Source organism: Pteropus vampyrus, unplaced genomic scaffold (assembly GCF_000151845.1).
Source record: "Pteropus vampyrus isolate Shadow unplaced genomic scaffold, Pvam_2.0 Scaffold169, whole genome shotgun sequence".
In the NCBI taxonomy this organism is placed as follows: Eukaryota; Metazoa; Chordata; class Mammalia; order Chiroptera; family Pteropodidae; genus Pteropus; species Pteropus vampyrus.
The window spans coordinates 2,582,488-2,599,990 of NW_011888950.1; the positions used below are offsets into that span (position 1 = coordinate 2,582,488).

General features: G+C 32.9%; 1 protein-coding gene across 3 annotated transcripts in view; it reads left to right on the forward strand.

The window, feature by feature from the left end:
* The window catches only part of ABCA5 (ATP binding cassette subfamily A member 5), a 58,333-nt gene that overhangs the window by 23,735 nt on the left and 17,095 nt on the right, over nt 1-17,503 (forward strand). For all 3 annotated transcript variants that reach the window (XM_011370408.2, XM_011370407.2, XM_023536742.1), the window contains 13 exons: nt 105-224; nt 1,243-1,381; nt 2,664-2,754; nt 2,942-3,081; nt 4,058-4,177; nt 5,080-5,281; nt 6,530-6,699; nt 8,967-9,094; nt 9,496-9,633; nt 12,316-12,429; nt 15,045-15,215; nt 16,188-16,301; nt 16,700-16,834. In XM_011370408.2, coding sequence (XP_011368710.1) covers nt 105-224; nt 1,243-1,381; nt 2,664-2,754; nt 2,942-3,081; nt 4,058-4,177; nt 5,080-5,281; nt 6,530-6,699; nt 8,967-9,094; nt 9,496-9,633; nt 12,316-12,429; nt 15,045-15,215; nt 16,188-16,301; nt 16,700-16,834 — 1,782 coding nt within the window. The remainder of the gene's footprint in view (nt 1-104; nt 225-1,242; nt 1,382-2,663; nt 2,755-2,941; nt 3,082-4,057; nt 4,178-5,079; nt 5,282-6,529; nt 6,700-8,966; nt 9,095-9,495; nt 9,634-12,315; nt 12,430-15,044; nt 15,216-16,187; nt 16,302-16,699; nt 16,835-17,503) is intronic.

The window sequence follows — 17,503 nt, forward strand, 5'->3', positions numbered from 1 at the left end:
TTTTTAAAGTTGATATTAAAACTGGAACATTTAAGAACTAATATTGATGATTATGTAAATGGTGTGGTTTAAAAAATGACATTGTTCACGCTTTGCTTTTACAGGTGCAGAAGGTTTTACTGGATTTAGACATGCAAGCTATCAAAGATAATCAGGCTAAAAAGTTAAGCGGTGGTCAAAAGAGAAAACTGTCTTTAGGAATTGCTGTTCTTGGGAATCCAAAGGTAAACAAATAGTGTCACCGATGAGATAATTTTAAATTATGTTGAATAAAAAACAGGTTGTAGAAAGATATATGTACACACATTTTGTAAACTTTAAACATACATAAAACACTATATGTTGTGTTTTATAATAGTAAATAGTAAATAGTAAGGTTTCAAAACTGAAGTTAGAAAGGTAACATCTTTATGAGAGCAGTCATCTCTAGGAAGAGTGGAAAGGACGGCCTTTGGTTATATATGCAGTGTTTTATTTCTTAAAAAAATGATCTGAAGAAAATATGTCCAAAAATATATTGTATTAAGTTATAGTGGTGGCTATAACAGTGTTGTTTTATTATTCTCTATAGTTTTCTATATAGTTCTTAATATTTTAAGATAGAATAGTTCATAATAAACTTCAAGAGAACAAAAAAGAATAGTTCAGTTTTTCATTGTCTTGCTGATTTAATTTTGTATGTGTCTCTTTTGCCCTGTTCTTTGTTCTGTAAAACAGAGAACCAGCTGATACAATGTTTTGCAAAGTGCTAGAAAACTGATAGGTACATGCCTGCAGCTAGGAGCCCCCACTGGTCCCTACTGTCCTGACACTTTCCCCCTTGCTGCTGCAGCTGGGGGATGACTCTGGCTGTTTTTGAAATAAATAATCTTAAAACAAATTGATTCCCTTGAAGAAATATAGGACATACTTCTCTAACAAGCAGTTGTTATATTTACAAAATTTAATTGTGCAGATGAAAGCAGTATACTTAATGTTTTGGTTTTTTAGTTTATTTATATGGTTGTTATTACGCTTGTATATTATAGACATTAGCCTTTTATAATTAAACTAAGGAAAGTATTCACATGCCAAACTGTTCATTTTTAAAATCTGTGCTCACATAGGAGTGAAAAACTCAGATCTAATAGATTTTGGATTGCAAATAATAACTTGAAATGAGGAAGCTTTTCAGTTCACATAAATTTTATATATTTTAGTTTTCCTGAGGATTCTCTGCATTTCTTACTCCTTTTTACACAGATATTATTACTAGATGAACCAACAGCTGGAATGGACCCCTGTTCTCGTCATATTGTTTGGAATCTTCTAAAATACAGAAAATCTAATCGGGTGACAGTGTTTAGTACTCATTTCATGGATGAAGCTGATATTCTTGCTGGTGAGATTTGTACTTTAATTTTGAAGGATAAGGTCATCAGGCCAAATGGGAGATTGGACATAAGAGATGCTGAATCCTCAGGAATAAAGAAGCTGATGTTTTTAACAAAAAAGGTTTTAAAATGTTTTAAAATTACGTATTTTTGTATTGTGGAGGCCCTCAGACTACTCAAAGTTCCATCATTGCTAGGAGAACTCATAGGACTCAGCATAGTCACACTCATGGATATCAGTTTTTACTGTGAAACTGACAAGTACAGAGCAAAGTAAGCAAAGGGAAAAGGCACATAAGACAAAGTTTGGAGGAAACCAGACACAAGCTTCCAAGAATCCTCTCCCAGTGGAACCAGGCTGGATGTGCTTCATTTCTCCAGCAATGAATTATTAACACACATGTGAAATGTTGTCTACTAGGGAAGCTCATTAGAGACGCAGTGCCCAGGGTTTTCATTCGGCACTGGTCATATAGGCACCCTCTGCCTAACATATACCAAAATTTCAGACTCCCAGACAAAACAAAGTAAGTATAATCTAAATTGTTTGTACAGTTTAAGTACATTGAGCTACCCTTATCTGTTCTAGGAATGGTGACCCTTATCTGTTCTAGGAATGGTGAGAACACTCTTAAAATCTAGGTCTCTAGACACCTGTCAAGGGTCATCCTTGTAAGCAGGCCTTTCTGAGATTAATAGTCTCAGGCCCGCTGTGTTAACTGTTCTCTGCACAATTCTAAACATAGACACATGTATAAAAAATTCAGGTTTAAGTCAACAAATGATTTTTAATAACTGTGACAAGATCTAAGAGTTTGAAATTCTAGAGTAACTTTCTGTATTATAATCTAAATAAATTGGGCATGTCTGTCATTTTTTTCAGTAGTATCTGTTTAAAAAAACAACAAACATTTTATTTTTGTTACTTTTTATCTTTGGTTATAAAGGAAATGGTGAAAGTGCTTGTGTTAGTAAGTCTTTTAGGAAAAGTCTGAGGTATTTGGAGCAATATTAGGAAAATAGACTCTAGAGTTATTCTGCCTGGGTATAATTCCTGGCTTTGTCATTTTATAGCTATATGACAAGTGGGCAACCTGTATATTTTGTCATTGCTTCGCTGTTGTCATCTGAAATACAGGTGATGATAATCTAGTGCCTTCCTGATAAGGATGTTGTGATAATTCAGTGAGCTAATACATTGGTGTCTCATATGGTAATCCATAAAATATAAATGCCAGTTATTAATGCTGTTACTAACTTAAAAATTGAAATGTAAATCTCTGTTTGCAGATAGGAAAGCTGTCATATCACAAGGAATGTTGAAATGTGTTGGTTCTTCATTGTTTCTCAAAAGTAAATGGGGGATTGGCTACCGCCTGAGGTATCAATTCTTTCTTTATTGGCTTTATTCTTTTTTATGTTCATGATCTGCTGTTGTTATATTTATGGCTTGCCATCATGCGCTTTGACCATAATCACGGCACTCACTTTAACTTAAAGCATTCAGAATTTACTTTTGGTTGTTTACTGAATAATCATAAAAAATTATGATTTTTGGTTTTCTTTAGCATGTACATAGACAGATACTGTGCCACAGAATCTCTGTCTTCTCTGGTTAAACAACATATACCTGGAGCTACTTTATTACAACAGAATGACCAACAGCTTGTGTATAGCTTGCCTTTCAAGGACATGGACAAATTTTCAGGTATTACTTACTTTCAGTTTCTTGGCTGTTGAATCAGGATCTTGCATTGGGAGTAGGTTTTCTTGATTTACGTTGTTTACTTTTCTGCGTGTTGTTTACATGCTCCCAGGTGGCCAATTAATATTCTACTTTTGCTTTGTTTTGCTTTAGACAGTCAGAAATGCTGCAAGCTAACATATTTCTTTTTTTTATAAACAGCATGCAAGAAACTGTAATTAATGTGTTAAGTAAATAATTGTGTTTGCTTTGTTGTCAGGAAAGAAGAAATTGCTCCATTCCCTTGTAGGCCTCCTGAGAATAAGATTTGTTTTGTGTGTGTGTGTGTGTGTGTGTGTGTGTGTGTGTGTGTGTATATGTATATGTGTATGTATATGTATATGTGTATATATACATATATACATACACATACATATATCTATAATAGTTTATAACAGTTCTCCAGTTTCATGATTCTGTAATGAATTACATGATTACATGGTAAACCCTTGAGTTATTTTAATTGTGGCATTAGTTTTCTGCTTTATAATGAGGAACTCAAACTCAGTCTCATTTATCTGTTTAGGGATCTTTTAATAACCAGAAGGATATTACTGATGTATGTATGTTGTACAGAGTTCCCATAGCATTTATCTCAATTAGAAAATTTTTGTTAATTATTTATGATAAATATAAAGGAATCAATCATCACCTGGATTGAAGTGCTTATGCCAGCTTAATGTACTCTACCTATCATTCTGCCTGTAAAATTTCTTAATTTATAATATGAAAAATATCTAATAGATATTTTTCTGTAAAGAAATATTCCTTGGGGTCCTTAGCAATTTATAAGACTGTTAAAAGGGTCCTGGAACAAAAAAGTTTGAGAACCACTGTGCTAGCAGAACAAATTTAGTCATATCATATTTTTAAAGGATATTTTAGAATAATTCATAATAGTATACTTAACTATAAACATGCTTTCATATTTTTCTTTCAGGTTTATTTTCTGCTCTAGACATTCATTCAAATTTAGGTGTTATTTCTTATGGTGTTTCCATGACAACTTTGGAAGATGTATTCTTAAAGCTAGAAGTTGAAGCAGAAATTGACCAAGCAGGTAAAAACAAAACTACCAAAATATTTTAGGCAATGAACTGGAAAGATGGTGATTAAGACAAATAATTATATAAGCATGTGACATATATATTTTGGAGAAGAAATGGCTGAAATAAAAAGGTAACTAAGTAATTGAGATATTTACTCATAGCGATAGGAATTATGAAGGAAATAATTGGGTGGTCTTGGGAGGCAGATAACTCAGATTATATCTTCAAGGACTCTATTGAGATTATATTTAAACTGAGACCTGGATGGCAAGAACAATCTGAGGTGAAGATTTTATTGCAGAGCTTTCCAGAGAAAGCGAACTGCTACTGCAAAGGTGTTAATTAATTGAGGAACGAGTTGGATATCTGTGATGATAGAAAAAAGGCCACCATGGTTGGAGCTTAGTGAGCCAAGGAGAAGGTAGTACAGAGTGAGGTTAGAGGGGTGAGTAAAGGGCCAGATCATGTTTCATCTCTGAATAACTGGAAAAGAATTTTTTTTTTTTTTAGTACAATGTGAAGCTATTAGGAGTTTTAAAGCAAAGGAGTAACATTTGATTTACATTTTAAAAATATCCATTCCAATTATTGAATGATGAGTGGATTGTAAAGGAAGTGTGGCTGTTTTGGATAGGGTGCTAGCTAAGAATATTCTTGTACACATGTTTTGGTGAACATACATACGTATCTCTGTTGGGTTTATACCTAATAGAGAATTTCCTGGGTGGTAAGTAAGCTATGCGTATGTTTGGTTTTAATAATGTTGCCAAAGTATTTGAGAGTTCCATTTGCCTTACGTCACTGCCAGATGTGTGCCTTTTAAAAATTTACCTGCATCAGAACAGTTTTCATCTTTTTAAGAAATATACCATAATTTTATTATACCATAATTCTATTATTTTTTCACAAATAGATTATAGTGTATTTACTCAGCAGCCACTAGAGGAAGAAATGGATTCCAAATCTTTTGATGAAATGGAGCAGAGCTTACTCGTTCTTTCCGAAAGTAAGGCTTCTCTGATGAGCACCAGGAGCCTTTGGAAACAGCAGGTGTATACAACAGCAAAGTTTCACTTCCTCACCCTGAAACGCGAAAGTAAATCAGTGAGATCAGTGTAAGTGTGACCGCTCTTCTGCCTGATGAGACTTTCCTAAGGGTACAAAATCAGGTTTATCATCTTAATTTTTAAAATGTAGACATGTAAATAATCTTTGTAGTTTTGAAATATTAAAACTAACCTCACATGTCATAAAAAAAATTATGCTTATAGTAATTTCATTGAATACCATTAGAGCTTTACCCTTTTTTAAACTAGCATTTTTTTGTCTTATTTATAAAATAAGGGAGTGAAAAATAATATTCTCTAATTGTATAATTTTTGAATACTGTCATTGTATTTAAATTTTATTTTGCATCCATATATTTCACAGTTGTTTTATGTCTATTACTAATATGTATTGGTAAACAGTGGGAAGAATACGTTTTATCCCTCTATAGTAGATGAATAAACTGAAATATAAAGGAGGCTTTATAGCTGGTAGAACTGGGATCTAAATGACATCTTTTCCACTTAGCTTTGCCTCTCAGTTAGGTTTCCTTGGGGCGCTAGACAATGAATTATTTGGAACTAATATTAAGTACTTTCATATACCATTAATGTGTTGTTAGATCCAAAATGGCGATAGAAATAAAACTTAATATTCAAGAATAAGAGTTTTGTTATATGTTGAAGTATGCTGAATTCACTTACTTTTTTGTCCAAATTTATTCAGTATCAAATGTCAGTCAAGTATCTGATATAGTCATGTGTCAGCATTACTGAAAGGAAAATATTTATTTAAATTAGCATGTTTCAGTTTATTTAATTAAACACTTCTCTCATAAAATACTTCCTGAAAAACAGTAGAAATACCTTATTTAGCTTGGGCTGTCATTACAAAATAACATAGACTGGATGGCTTGAGTAACAGAAATTTATTTTCACACAGTTCTGGAGGCCAGAAGTCACAGTAGAATACCAGCACGGTGGGTTCTGGGTTCTCTTCCTGGCTTGCAGATGGGCCACCATCTTGCTGTGTAGCTCACATGACCTATTTGTGCATGCACAGGAAAAGAGAGAGCAAACTCTCTGGTGTCTCTTATTAGGGCACTAATCCCATCATTAGGTTCCTCTCCTAATCTAATGTGACCTCATCTAACATGATTACCTCCCATAGGCCTCATTTCCAAATACTATCGCATGGGGGTTGGGGTTTCAACGTTTGAACCGCGGGGGGAGGATGGCACAGACATTCAATCCATAACAAAAAGTATTCTGTGGTCAAATATGCAAAAATATATATATATATTTTTTGTCTTTCAGGTTGCTTCTCCTTTTAATTTTTTTTGCAGTCCAGATTTTTATGTTTTTGGTGCATCACTCTTTTAAAAATGCTGTGGTTCCCATCAAACTCGTTCCAGACTTGTATTTCCTAAAACCTGGAGATAAGCCTCATAAATACAAAACAAGTCTGCTTCTTCAAAATTCTACTGGTGAGAGTGTGTGAAGGTCTGTGAATGTGTGTTGGTCGGGGTACGGGGATGAGGGGTAAATATAGGTCAGAGATAAGGATTTTAGAAATGTAAGGTAAAGGCATGTTCTTTCTGCACAAATCTAAATTACATAAAACTCATTAATGCTGAGTAATATGTTACAGAAATGAAATTTTGGTTTCAGTATAAATGACAGCTTTTTAAAATAGTCTAATTTATACTACTTATAAAATTTTCTTTTTTAGTAGTAAAAACATTATTCTCAGAGCGGTGTGTTTCATCTCAAAGTTTAGGATGAGCAAGAGAAACAGAAGTTGAAAAAACCCTCTTTTGAAAGTTACAGCTTATAATATTTATGCAGTTATGTATATAAATAGATATGTTTAAATCTTCAAGGACTATCTGAAAAATTAAGAAAAGTCATCTTAGATATAAATACTTATAATCAAATGCATTACATTTGTAATGGATGTTTTTGGATTTGCTATTCATTATTCTTACTACATAATTATTAAATATGAAAAAAAATTAAAAAACACATGGCCGTGAGCAAGGGTCAGAACAAAGTTAAAATAACTGACATAGGATTCTGCTTTTCAAAATAATAAAACCTAATACAAAATTTTATTTATACATGATCAGTTGCTACAACATCTCCCATCTGCAAAGATAGTTGTAGTCCCAAGTTTCTTGAAGAGAAAATCAAGGTTAGCTAACTCTGGCAAATTTACAGCAAAAGAAAAGGTGTTTCATTTACTTCTCTTGCTGAAGTACGTTAGAAAGTTGCATTTCATACAACCCTGTCTAAACTCAAAACTCTTTGGGGTTTAACATCTCCTAGCACTTTACCTATATTCTAGTATCTTTCCTTTTGATTCACTGTTAACTGAAGACCTTTGCCCAGTGCTAAAATAATCATAGTTAGGGGTGATTATAAATTACTCTTAAATCATCACTCTTAAAATCTAGTTCTCAGTTTACTATATAAGTTTTATTTTTTTTGGAGGAAGAATGCATTTAGTGATAGAAAATTGTTTGAATAGAAAATGTCATGTTTCGCGGTTTCTTTCATTAACATTCTTGTTTTGGGTTTTAATATACATTTTGTGTTGCTAAAATATAGTACTGCATGGAGACTGTTATTCAGATATTGTGACAGTTTTTGTGTTTTTGGGGAATTGTACATGTATTTCAAATCTTTCTGCTTTGAGTTCATTCTCAACTAATCTGCAGAAATTTGAGTTATTTTCAAAGTTTTTGTCCCTTCTATTATTTTTTAGTATTTCTAGAGTTACTTACATACATACATATCCCATATTTTCCTAGGCCTTGTTGTTAATCCTAAATAAAGCTATGTTTCCTTTAGGAATCACTGGCTTCTGTGTTTATAGATTGGTTGATATTTTATACTCCTTGCAAAGCCTTTTGCATCACGGGTGATCCAGTTCCTTCAGTTATGGCTCTCTTCCCAAGGGTACTGAGCTGGGGATAAGAGATCAATTAAGGCACTAGATTAGGAATAAATGTAATGTCACTAAAAGCACCATTCTCTCTGACACTGAGGCTTGGTGCTGAGTCTGATCCATCCTTCCATACTGCTTAATTACTGATAGTGTTTTCCTTTGCTTGGTTTAGATTTTTTTCAGACCCACCTTTGAGATCCTGGCTTTTGTGATAATGGAATGTTTCCATTCATCAGGCATGTTGGTATGAATTTAAACCTTAGACAGGATTCAAAGTTTTTCCCTTGGCCCAGGCATTTGGAGAATGTAGTTGGAGACCTGATTATGTGTTTTAATATTTTAAGGTAGTTAAGGCAATCATGTTTATAAAACTTGTCTATTCAAAGCACACTGAAATCCTTTAAGGAGTGATGCTACCTATCTTTATATCCTGGCTTCTACCTTTCTGAGCCCACAGGTTATCTTGTGACTTAAAATTGCGAGATAAATTTTTATTCTCACTATTCCACCAGATTTCACGTACTATCAATAAAATTTCAGTGTGAGTAATAGTAGCAGTGGCAGCAGCTGACTTTTGCAGTTGCAGTTCCTGTGTCAGGTTCTGTTCTAAGGCCTGTGTACGTGTTGACTTGGGTTTGAATCCAGGCTGCCTGGCTCCAGAGCCCACGTTCTTAATCACATCTTAGCTAATGAAGATAAGATACTTTCTTTAAAAAGAGGGAGCTCTTTCTTATGTTATTAAAAGCCTGTGTCTGTCTCTCATTTAAACTGATTCTTTATTATTTGCTTATTTTCTAATACCAGACTCAGATATCAGTGATCTTATTAGCTTTTTCACAAACCAGAACATAATGGTGACGATGTTTAATGACAGCGACTATGTATCTGCTGCTCCCCATAGCGCAGCTTTAAATGTGATGCATTCAGAAAAGGTAAGAGTAATGGATATAAACAAATATAAAAGATTAAGATATTCCCTCTAAAATCGATCATATGATTTGGCTTCATATGATCAATTTTAGTTGGAAAATAAAATTTACTTTTGAAAATAGTAGCAGAGTTTATTTTATGATATATTTTATGCTCTGGTGGATGACCGATAAAGCTACAAGGAATTTATTTTTATTTTATGTTTTTGTTTAAAATATCAAAATATCTATAGATTCCAAACCAGTTTGTCTTTATCATTGAGTATTATTTCTACGATCTGTTGACCAGCTTTCAGTACAGTTAGTGACAATTAGCTTAGTTGGTGAGAAAAGCTTGGTACATAGCAACAATATATCCATTTATATTTACATATGGTATGTAATGTCTCTTTTTTAAATTGTAGGACTATGTTTTTACAGCTGTTTTCAACAGTACTATGGTTTATTCTTTACCTGTATTGATGAATATCATTAGCAACTATTATCTTTACCATTCAAATGTGACTGGAAGCATCGAGGTCTGGAATACCCCATTCTTTCAAGTAAGCAAGCTTAAAATACATGTTTGTATGTAAAGTAAGTATTAAAAGCCAAGTGGTAATAACAAATGAAATCTGAAGAGATTCATCTTTAAGATATCTAATCTTAAAGCTTGAGTTGAGGATGGTTTACTTTTGGGTTTAGGAGTCCCCAGTATTAGTTTGCTTCAGGGTCAAGGAGGTTCTGTCTTAGTACTGATACTTTTGTAAAGCATAAGTATTTTTCATATTAATCATAGAAAAATTAAGATAATTTAAAAACGAATATTGTTCATCTGAAATCTGGATTCTGGGGTATTGAAAAAACCCTGAGAAGTCACCCAGACAATTATTTTTCCTCTTGGTAGGACTATGGAATTATAAATAATGAAAATTAACTTAAGTCTCCGGAAAAAATAATCAACATTTTTCTCTCAATCCTTATGGATTTTTTCTGTCTACTGAAAAATAAATGGACAAATATATTTCTATAATAGCATTTTTTATTTTCTATTGCTGTACTGCTTTTTAACAGCTCTTTTGAGTTTAGTCATACACTATCTAATTCACCCATTTAAAATGTACAAGTCAGTGCTTTTTATTGTGTTTGTAGAGTTCTGCAGCCATTACCATGATCAGTTTATATTCCATCACTTTCCCAGAAACCCTTGTACCTATTAGTTGATCCTCCCCACCTTCATCCCCAGCTCACCACTAATCTACTTTCTGTTTCTATGACTATATAATCTACACCTAAAACTTTTTTTGCTATAATCTTTTGCCGTCTTCCAATGGAAATCACATAGAAGATTAATCTAGTACTCTTCTCGTTACACCTATAGCTAGACATGGGGACAAAGTAATATTAAATTTGCATTTTAAAAAGATAACTGGCACCAAGGTGGGAAGGGATTTCTGTGAGAATCGTGGAAAGAAATTTAAAGAAATCATATTAGTAACATATTTTACTAAATAGATTATATGAGAGGAGATGACAAGTGTTTGAATTAATGCAGGGGCAGTAATAATAGTGTCAGAGGGAAAAGGATGTTAAAGAAATATGTGGCATACTTTATCACTGTTGCATTTGTGAAGCGAAAAGAGGAAATGAATCATTTCTTACAGTTTTGGGTAATGTGCATATTAGTATTCACTAATTTTGAGAATATAAGTGGAAGAGAGACTTTTGCTGCAGTGGAGATAACTGATTTCAGTTTTAAGCATGCTGAGTTGTGACATTTGTGCCTGGTGCAAATGGAGTAGGCATTTGGATGTATGAATCTGGAGAGATTTCTGGATAGGAAATAAAATATTTGAGTCAACAGTGCGTAGGTGGTATTGAAATCATCAAAGTTGTTGATCATCCTTTCTGGTTTTTTAAATTGTAGAATGTTTCAAGCCTACAGAAAATAACCGTATATCTACTACTCAAAGGTTTCAAATGTTAATATTTTGTTATACTTTAAGAAATATTTTTAAACTTTAAAGATACAGTCGAAATTCATAGTGTACCCCTCCCCAATCTCGTTTCCTTCTCTAGCTCCACGAAGTAACCACAGTTCAAAATTTATAATTCCCACATGTTTTTATAATGTTGCTACATTTGTTATTTATCCATAACTATTACAATAGATCTTGCAACTTACATTATATTGACATATAACCATATTATTTTTTTAAAACCAGAGGGAACGAAATGAGACTTTTGAAAGCTCATTATTTATAAATCTAATCTTATTAATGTTCCATTTTTTTCTCCCATCAGATTCTATGTGATTGAATCCAAATGTAGTCTCATTAATCTCCATTTCTTGTACTACTTAGCTTACATATTTGTTGGTTTTAGCCACTGTAATAATGTACCAGAGTTTGGGGGAAATTCTGCAGTGTTGTATGGCATGAATTAAGGAATTAGCTTTATTTGTAAAAATGCAGAAGGCAGTCCGTTCCCACGTCATCTTGTGGAGGGATGTGCCAAGGCCAGGTGTCCACTGGACATGGCGCAGGTTCTCCTCTAGTGCAGAGTGCTTTCCCTGTCCCACGAGAGTATCGTCTGATACACCCATGCAGTGCGGCGGGTAATACAGTACACTTGGTTTTGGGTAGTTTGCATTTGGGGCGCCAGCTGTTTATGAAGTTATCTGGAAAGGGTTACTCTCTGTACTTGGACCCTTCGGACAGCTAGGGACCTTGGGAGCCTGTGGAAGTTATAGTCCCCCTGCTGGGGTGAAGCAGCGTTGGATTCCCTAGGAAGTTGAGCTAAGTACAGCTGATCCCATTGCAGGGAAGTAGGGCTCAAAGATCCCAGCTGCCTTAGAGTCCAGGTAACCAATGAAGGCATCAGAGGGCATTCTGAGATGATCGTGCTCATTGCATGGGACCACTAGTCAATGCGTTAACTGCTTTTCATGCAGTTATAATTTTTAATTAAATGGTGAAGTTTAATTTATATGCCACATTCTGTGATAAAGATAAGAAAATGGAAGTAGAGTGCTTTGCTCAGGATCATATAGCTATTTAAGAGATAGCAAAGCTGATATTGTAGTTCACTGCCTGTTAACTCTGGCACCTGTTTTTTCTTATAGACTGCAACTGAGATGATTGTTCTAACATGTTTCTTCAGAGTTTCTGATAGTCTTTTAGAAGGTACTAAAATGATATAAAGTGCTTCTCAGCTCTGTTTCTTATTCTGTGATTGTCTTTCAGGAAATTACAGACATAGTTTTTAAAATTGAGCTGTATTTTCAAGCAGCTTTACTTGGAATCATTGTTAGTGCAATGCCACCTTACTTCGCCATGGAAAATGCGGAGAATCATAAGGTAATAACACAGTTAAAAAAATTACCGGTGTAGATTGCTAAGAAATTTCATTCAAACAATAACCTATTTTGCATGAGTGTGAGATTTATGTATAATTATTATTTCAGAAGTAAGTAAATGGAGTGTAAATACATTCATTATAATTTTTTAATGGTAATAACTATCATTTGTCACTCAAATCCTTGCCATGTGCTTTAAAAGTTACATCTTTTAATCCTTACAACATGGTGAGGTAAGTTTTATGTTACCCACTGTGTAGGTCAGGAAATGGAGGATGGGAGTGTTCATGTAATGTGTCCAGCTACGTTGACTCCTCTTGTTTAAGTAAGATCTGGCACTTGTCTATGATCCTTTTATTCTTAATTGGTTCACTAAAATGCCTCTCTCCTTTAACCTTTAATAGAATGTATTTATCGTGTAAGACACTTAATTGATGTAAAATAAACGATGGTCATCACCTGAGCCTAGGAAAAATTGTATGTGATAAAAAAAAAATCACAGCATATTTTCTTTTGGGATTGGCTTTTCTCAGTCAGCATAATTCCCTGGAGATTCATCCAATTTGCACACATCAGTGTTCATTCTTTTTATTGAACAGAGGATTTTTTAGTATTTTTTCACCTTCTTTTCTGCTCCTTTCTCTTTTTGATGTCCTCCATCCAGGCAGATGGTGATCTTTTGGCAGTTCAAAGCCTTCCACAATTTCCCTAGCCTGAGATTGTCTCTCTGACTCCTCGAGTCAGAATTTTTCATTCTCTTCATCTCTTTTTTTAGTTCATTGGAAGCAAGTTTATCTAAATTACTTTATACAGTGTGATTAATAATGAGATTAAGCCTCATGTAAAAGTAATACATAAGTTTCAAGAGATATTTTTAAAATATATTCGATTTTTCTGTTATACATTTTACTAATTTAGAAAATATAGAAAAGTATAAAAAAAAAGCCATCCATAATCTCCACTCCTCAAAGATAAAACTTATTAGACAGTTGCATTTTTCTCATTTTTGTTTCAACCTAAATGTTTTTTAATTCAAATTTTTATTTTGCGGTAATTGTAGATTGTAGGTTGTAAGAAATAATACAGTGGGAGCCTATGTACCCATATCCACTTTACCTCAGTATAACATCTTGCAAAATTATAGTACAATCGCACAGCCAGGATCTTGACATCGATGCATCAGGATACAGAGCAGTACTGTCACCACAAAGATTCCCTTCTGTTACCTTTTCCAAGCCCACACGCCCATCCACCCCCTCCCTGACCTCTGGCAACCACTAATCTATTCTCCATTTCTATGATTTCGCTATTTCAAGAATGTATAAATGAAATCACAGCATACTTTCTTTTGGGATTGGCTTTTTTCACTCAGCATAATTCCCTAAAGAGCCATCCAATTTGCACGTATCAGTGTTCGTTCCTTTTATTGCTGGGTAGTGTTCCATGGTGTGGATCTGGATTGTTTCCATTTTTGGACTATTATGAATTAAGCCGCTATGAACATTTGCATACAAATTTTTGTGTGAATGTAAGTTTTTATTTTTCTGGGATAAATGCTCAAAAGTAAAGGCTATGTTGTATGGTGATGGTGTGTTTAATTTTATAAAAAATTGACAAACTGTTTTCCAGAGTAGGTATACATTCACACCTGCAATTATAAATAACAAAAGCATTCAGTTGGATTATTGAAAATAATTGTATTTGACTTGGTTTACATTTTTATACTTACGTTGGAATTTATATTTTTGTTCTTATAATTTATTGAACATAAAAATGATCCATTGTTTATCATTCTTCCTCTTTTCCCTAACTAAACGTTATTTTCCATGTTTCCCTTACCTTACTCTATGGCTAGTTCTTTTATATAATACTTTTAGTTATTAGGAGTGATGTTTTTGTAGATGATGGAAATTAACTGAATAAAATTGTTAGGAATTTGGATTTGTAAAAGATTTTTAAAATTTCAAATTAAGTAATGAGAGTATTAGAGATTTAGAAGAATATGATCATTCAAGTTATTCTTAGTATTCATGAAAATGCTGTTTACTTGTGTTAGCATGAACAACTTACATTTATGTACTACACTAGAGTCTATAAGAGGCTTTTAAATGCATTATCTGTACAAAGTTTCATGCTTAAGCTGAAAGCCCTATGTAAATCGAGAGGGTACCTGGCAGTTTATAAGTGTTTTTGTGAAAAGTTAGTTTTTAAAAGTAAGAGTCGTTTTCTTCTTTAAAACATATTTTTCTATTTCCACAGATTTTCACATGCAATCATGTTTTGACTACTGTGATATAGAATTACTGTTGTACAGTTATAATCCCAGTGACACCTTTTGTTCTATTTTAGTTTTATTTCTTAGCAGCACTGCTGTAATATGATTCTGAAAAACTTTATTTAAATTGTTACACTTCAGAAATAATGATCAAAATTAAAGGCTAACTGGAATTTATATTTAGCTGTAAAGGAGGGCTTTTATTACCTATAGACCTAGAATATAGACTTAGTGTTTTGTTGTTGTAAAATTAAGAGTTCTACAATAATTAGCTAGAGTTTTTTGTTTGCAAAATGTTTAAAATTATAATTAATTTCCCCCTCTCCCCCCTTTTTTTTTAGATCAAAGCTTATACTCAACTTAAACTTTCAGGTCTTTTGCCCTCTGCATATTGGATCGGACAAGCTGTTGTTGATATTCCCTTATTTTTTGTCGTTCTTATTTTGATGCTAGGAAGTTTATTTGCATTTCACTATGGACTATATTTTTATGCTGTAAAATTCCTTTCTGTGGTAAGTTAACCTCAGTTGTACCATTTATAAGTAAAATGCTATTTAAAAAAATGAATTCTTAATAAATTTGACAATTGGCTGGTTAAGTAATTTGGATAATTAATATTTTTTACAGACAGTAGAACCAGATTCTATTTAATTATTGTATATGACACCTATAACCAATGCAATTTATATTGCTTTAAGCAATTTTTAAAAACAATAACTTACTACCATTATAAAATAATTCTTTGTCACTGAGGTGACCTTTCATGTAGGCTGCCTGCTTGTGTGTAATCAGGAATACTTAAGCAGTGCTTTCTTAAAATGTCTTCTCTGTCTCTCTCCATGCCTAAAAATAATTTCACAAAGAAGCAGCTCTTTTATTCCATAATTTAAAATATAGGTTAAAATATTAAGAAACAGTATGATTCGCATTCATGTTCACATGTAAATAACTGTTACCAGACACTTTCATATGAATGATTCATCTGAGGGAAAAGGAAAACAGAGCTAGGTGAGGTTGGGATTGCTGAAAGTAAACTCTGTTTTTCCAGAGATCATACTGACCTTACATATTAATTTCTGCCTTATAAATTAATAAATATTTTCCTTAAAATTTACAAAGTGCATTAAATGCTATATATTAAAATGGGAGCTAACAGTTGATAAAGGTAAAGTTGTAACCAGTTATACTTGTTTTTATAATAAAATAAGAGATAGCATTTTACTTGGTAGAGAAAACTGCAAATAGTGTACAGTTTACACAAATTATTCAGGATTGTGTTAATTAGTTAAAAGCATGAGTTTTATTGATTTAGGTGAAATGTCCATGGTAACTCCTATCACAATATCATTTTAGGGAGTGATTTGTTGAGCAATAAAATTAGAAGAATAATTATTTCTTAGTATTTTAATACGGCTGGCGTTTTATATCTACATATTGCTAGTTATTCATATTCTTATATAAAATTACACTTTTTTGTTTTACAGGTATTTTGTCTTATTGGTTATGTTCCATCAGTTATTCTGTTTACTTATATTACTTCTTTCACTTTTAAAAAAATTTTAAATACCAAAGAATTTTGGTCATTTATCTATTCTGTGGTAAGTCACATTTTATATTATCTCATCCTAACTTTTCATAGTAACTCATTTGAAGTTCATGGTTATACTTTTAAAAGAGTCCTGAACTCTTTCAGGATTATACTCAGAAATGTTACTGTGTCTTTTCTAAGCACAGAACTTAAGTAGATAGCTGGCAGCATCTTATTATCTGTGTATTTGTCTCTGCATCATCCATTCCATGAAGGGATGATATTGAAGCATTTACCAACTGCATGGCACGGGTGCCAGCTAAAAACAACTGGTACCAATGTGCTGGTGCTTCCTGGCTAATTATCACCTCTGGTTCCATGTTTTACTAAGGATTGAGAACATAGTTAATGCTGAGTATAAAATTTCTAACACTTTTTCACTTGTTTTCTCATTTTCCCCCCCTTTAGACAGCGTTGGCTTGCATTGCAATCACCGAAGTAACTTACTTTATGGGATATACAGTTACAGCTATTCTTCATTATACCTTTTGCATAGCCATTCCGATCTATCCACTTCTAGGTTGTCTGATTTGTTTCATAAAGGTAGGTCTGCTAGATGTTTTCATATTTAAAAAGCACAAATAGTGCCTAATCTTTGAGATTTTAGTTCTTATACTGAAAATAGTAAAAAATCCATTGTGTTAGCTGCTACTACTTGATTTAAATATTATTATTACAGCAGTTTAAAATTACTGTGGAATCTTTTTTGATTTTTAAACTTTAAAGTCTCAAAGTAGAGCTATGTTCTTTGATGCACCAAATGATACATGTTCATGAATTATAAGTACAATATGACTTTAGTTAGTATCTGAGGGAGTTTTTCAAGAATTAAGTAACGTATTGTACAATAAAGAAATGAGAGAAAAATACAGTGTAGAGTGTTGTTTTTTTTTGTTTTGTTTTTTTTTTTCAGAGAAAAAATAAAACAGGTTCGTTTTATTGAGCCTGGATAATTGAAAGAAAATTTCCATGTAATTAAAAAAAATTAAGTGATGAATTATTGACATGAGATGATTGCTGATTAGTTCTACTCACTAACCACCTTTGTTTGTTTCAGTTTAATATGTTTAATTTATATTATCTCCCCAGATAGAAATATTTTGGGATAGGGAAGAATTGAAATAAAAATCATGGCTATTAATATTAGTAGCTTACTTATCGATGCAGAATGCATGTTTGCTGAACAGAATGCATTTTTTTCATTTTAATCCA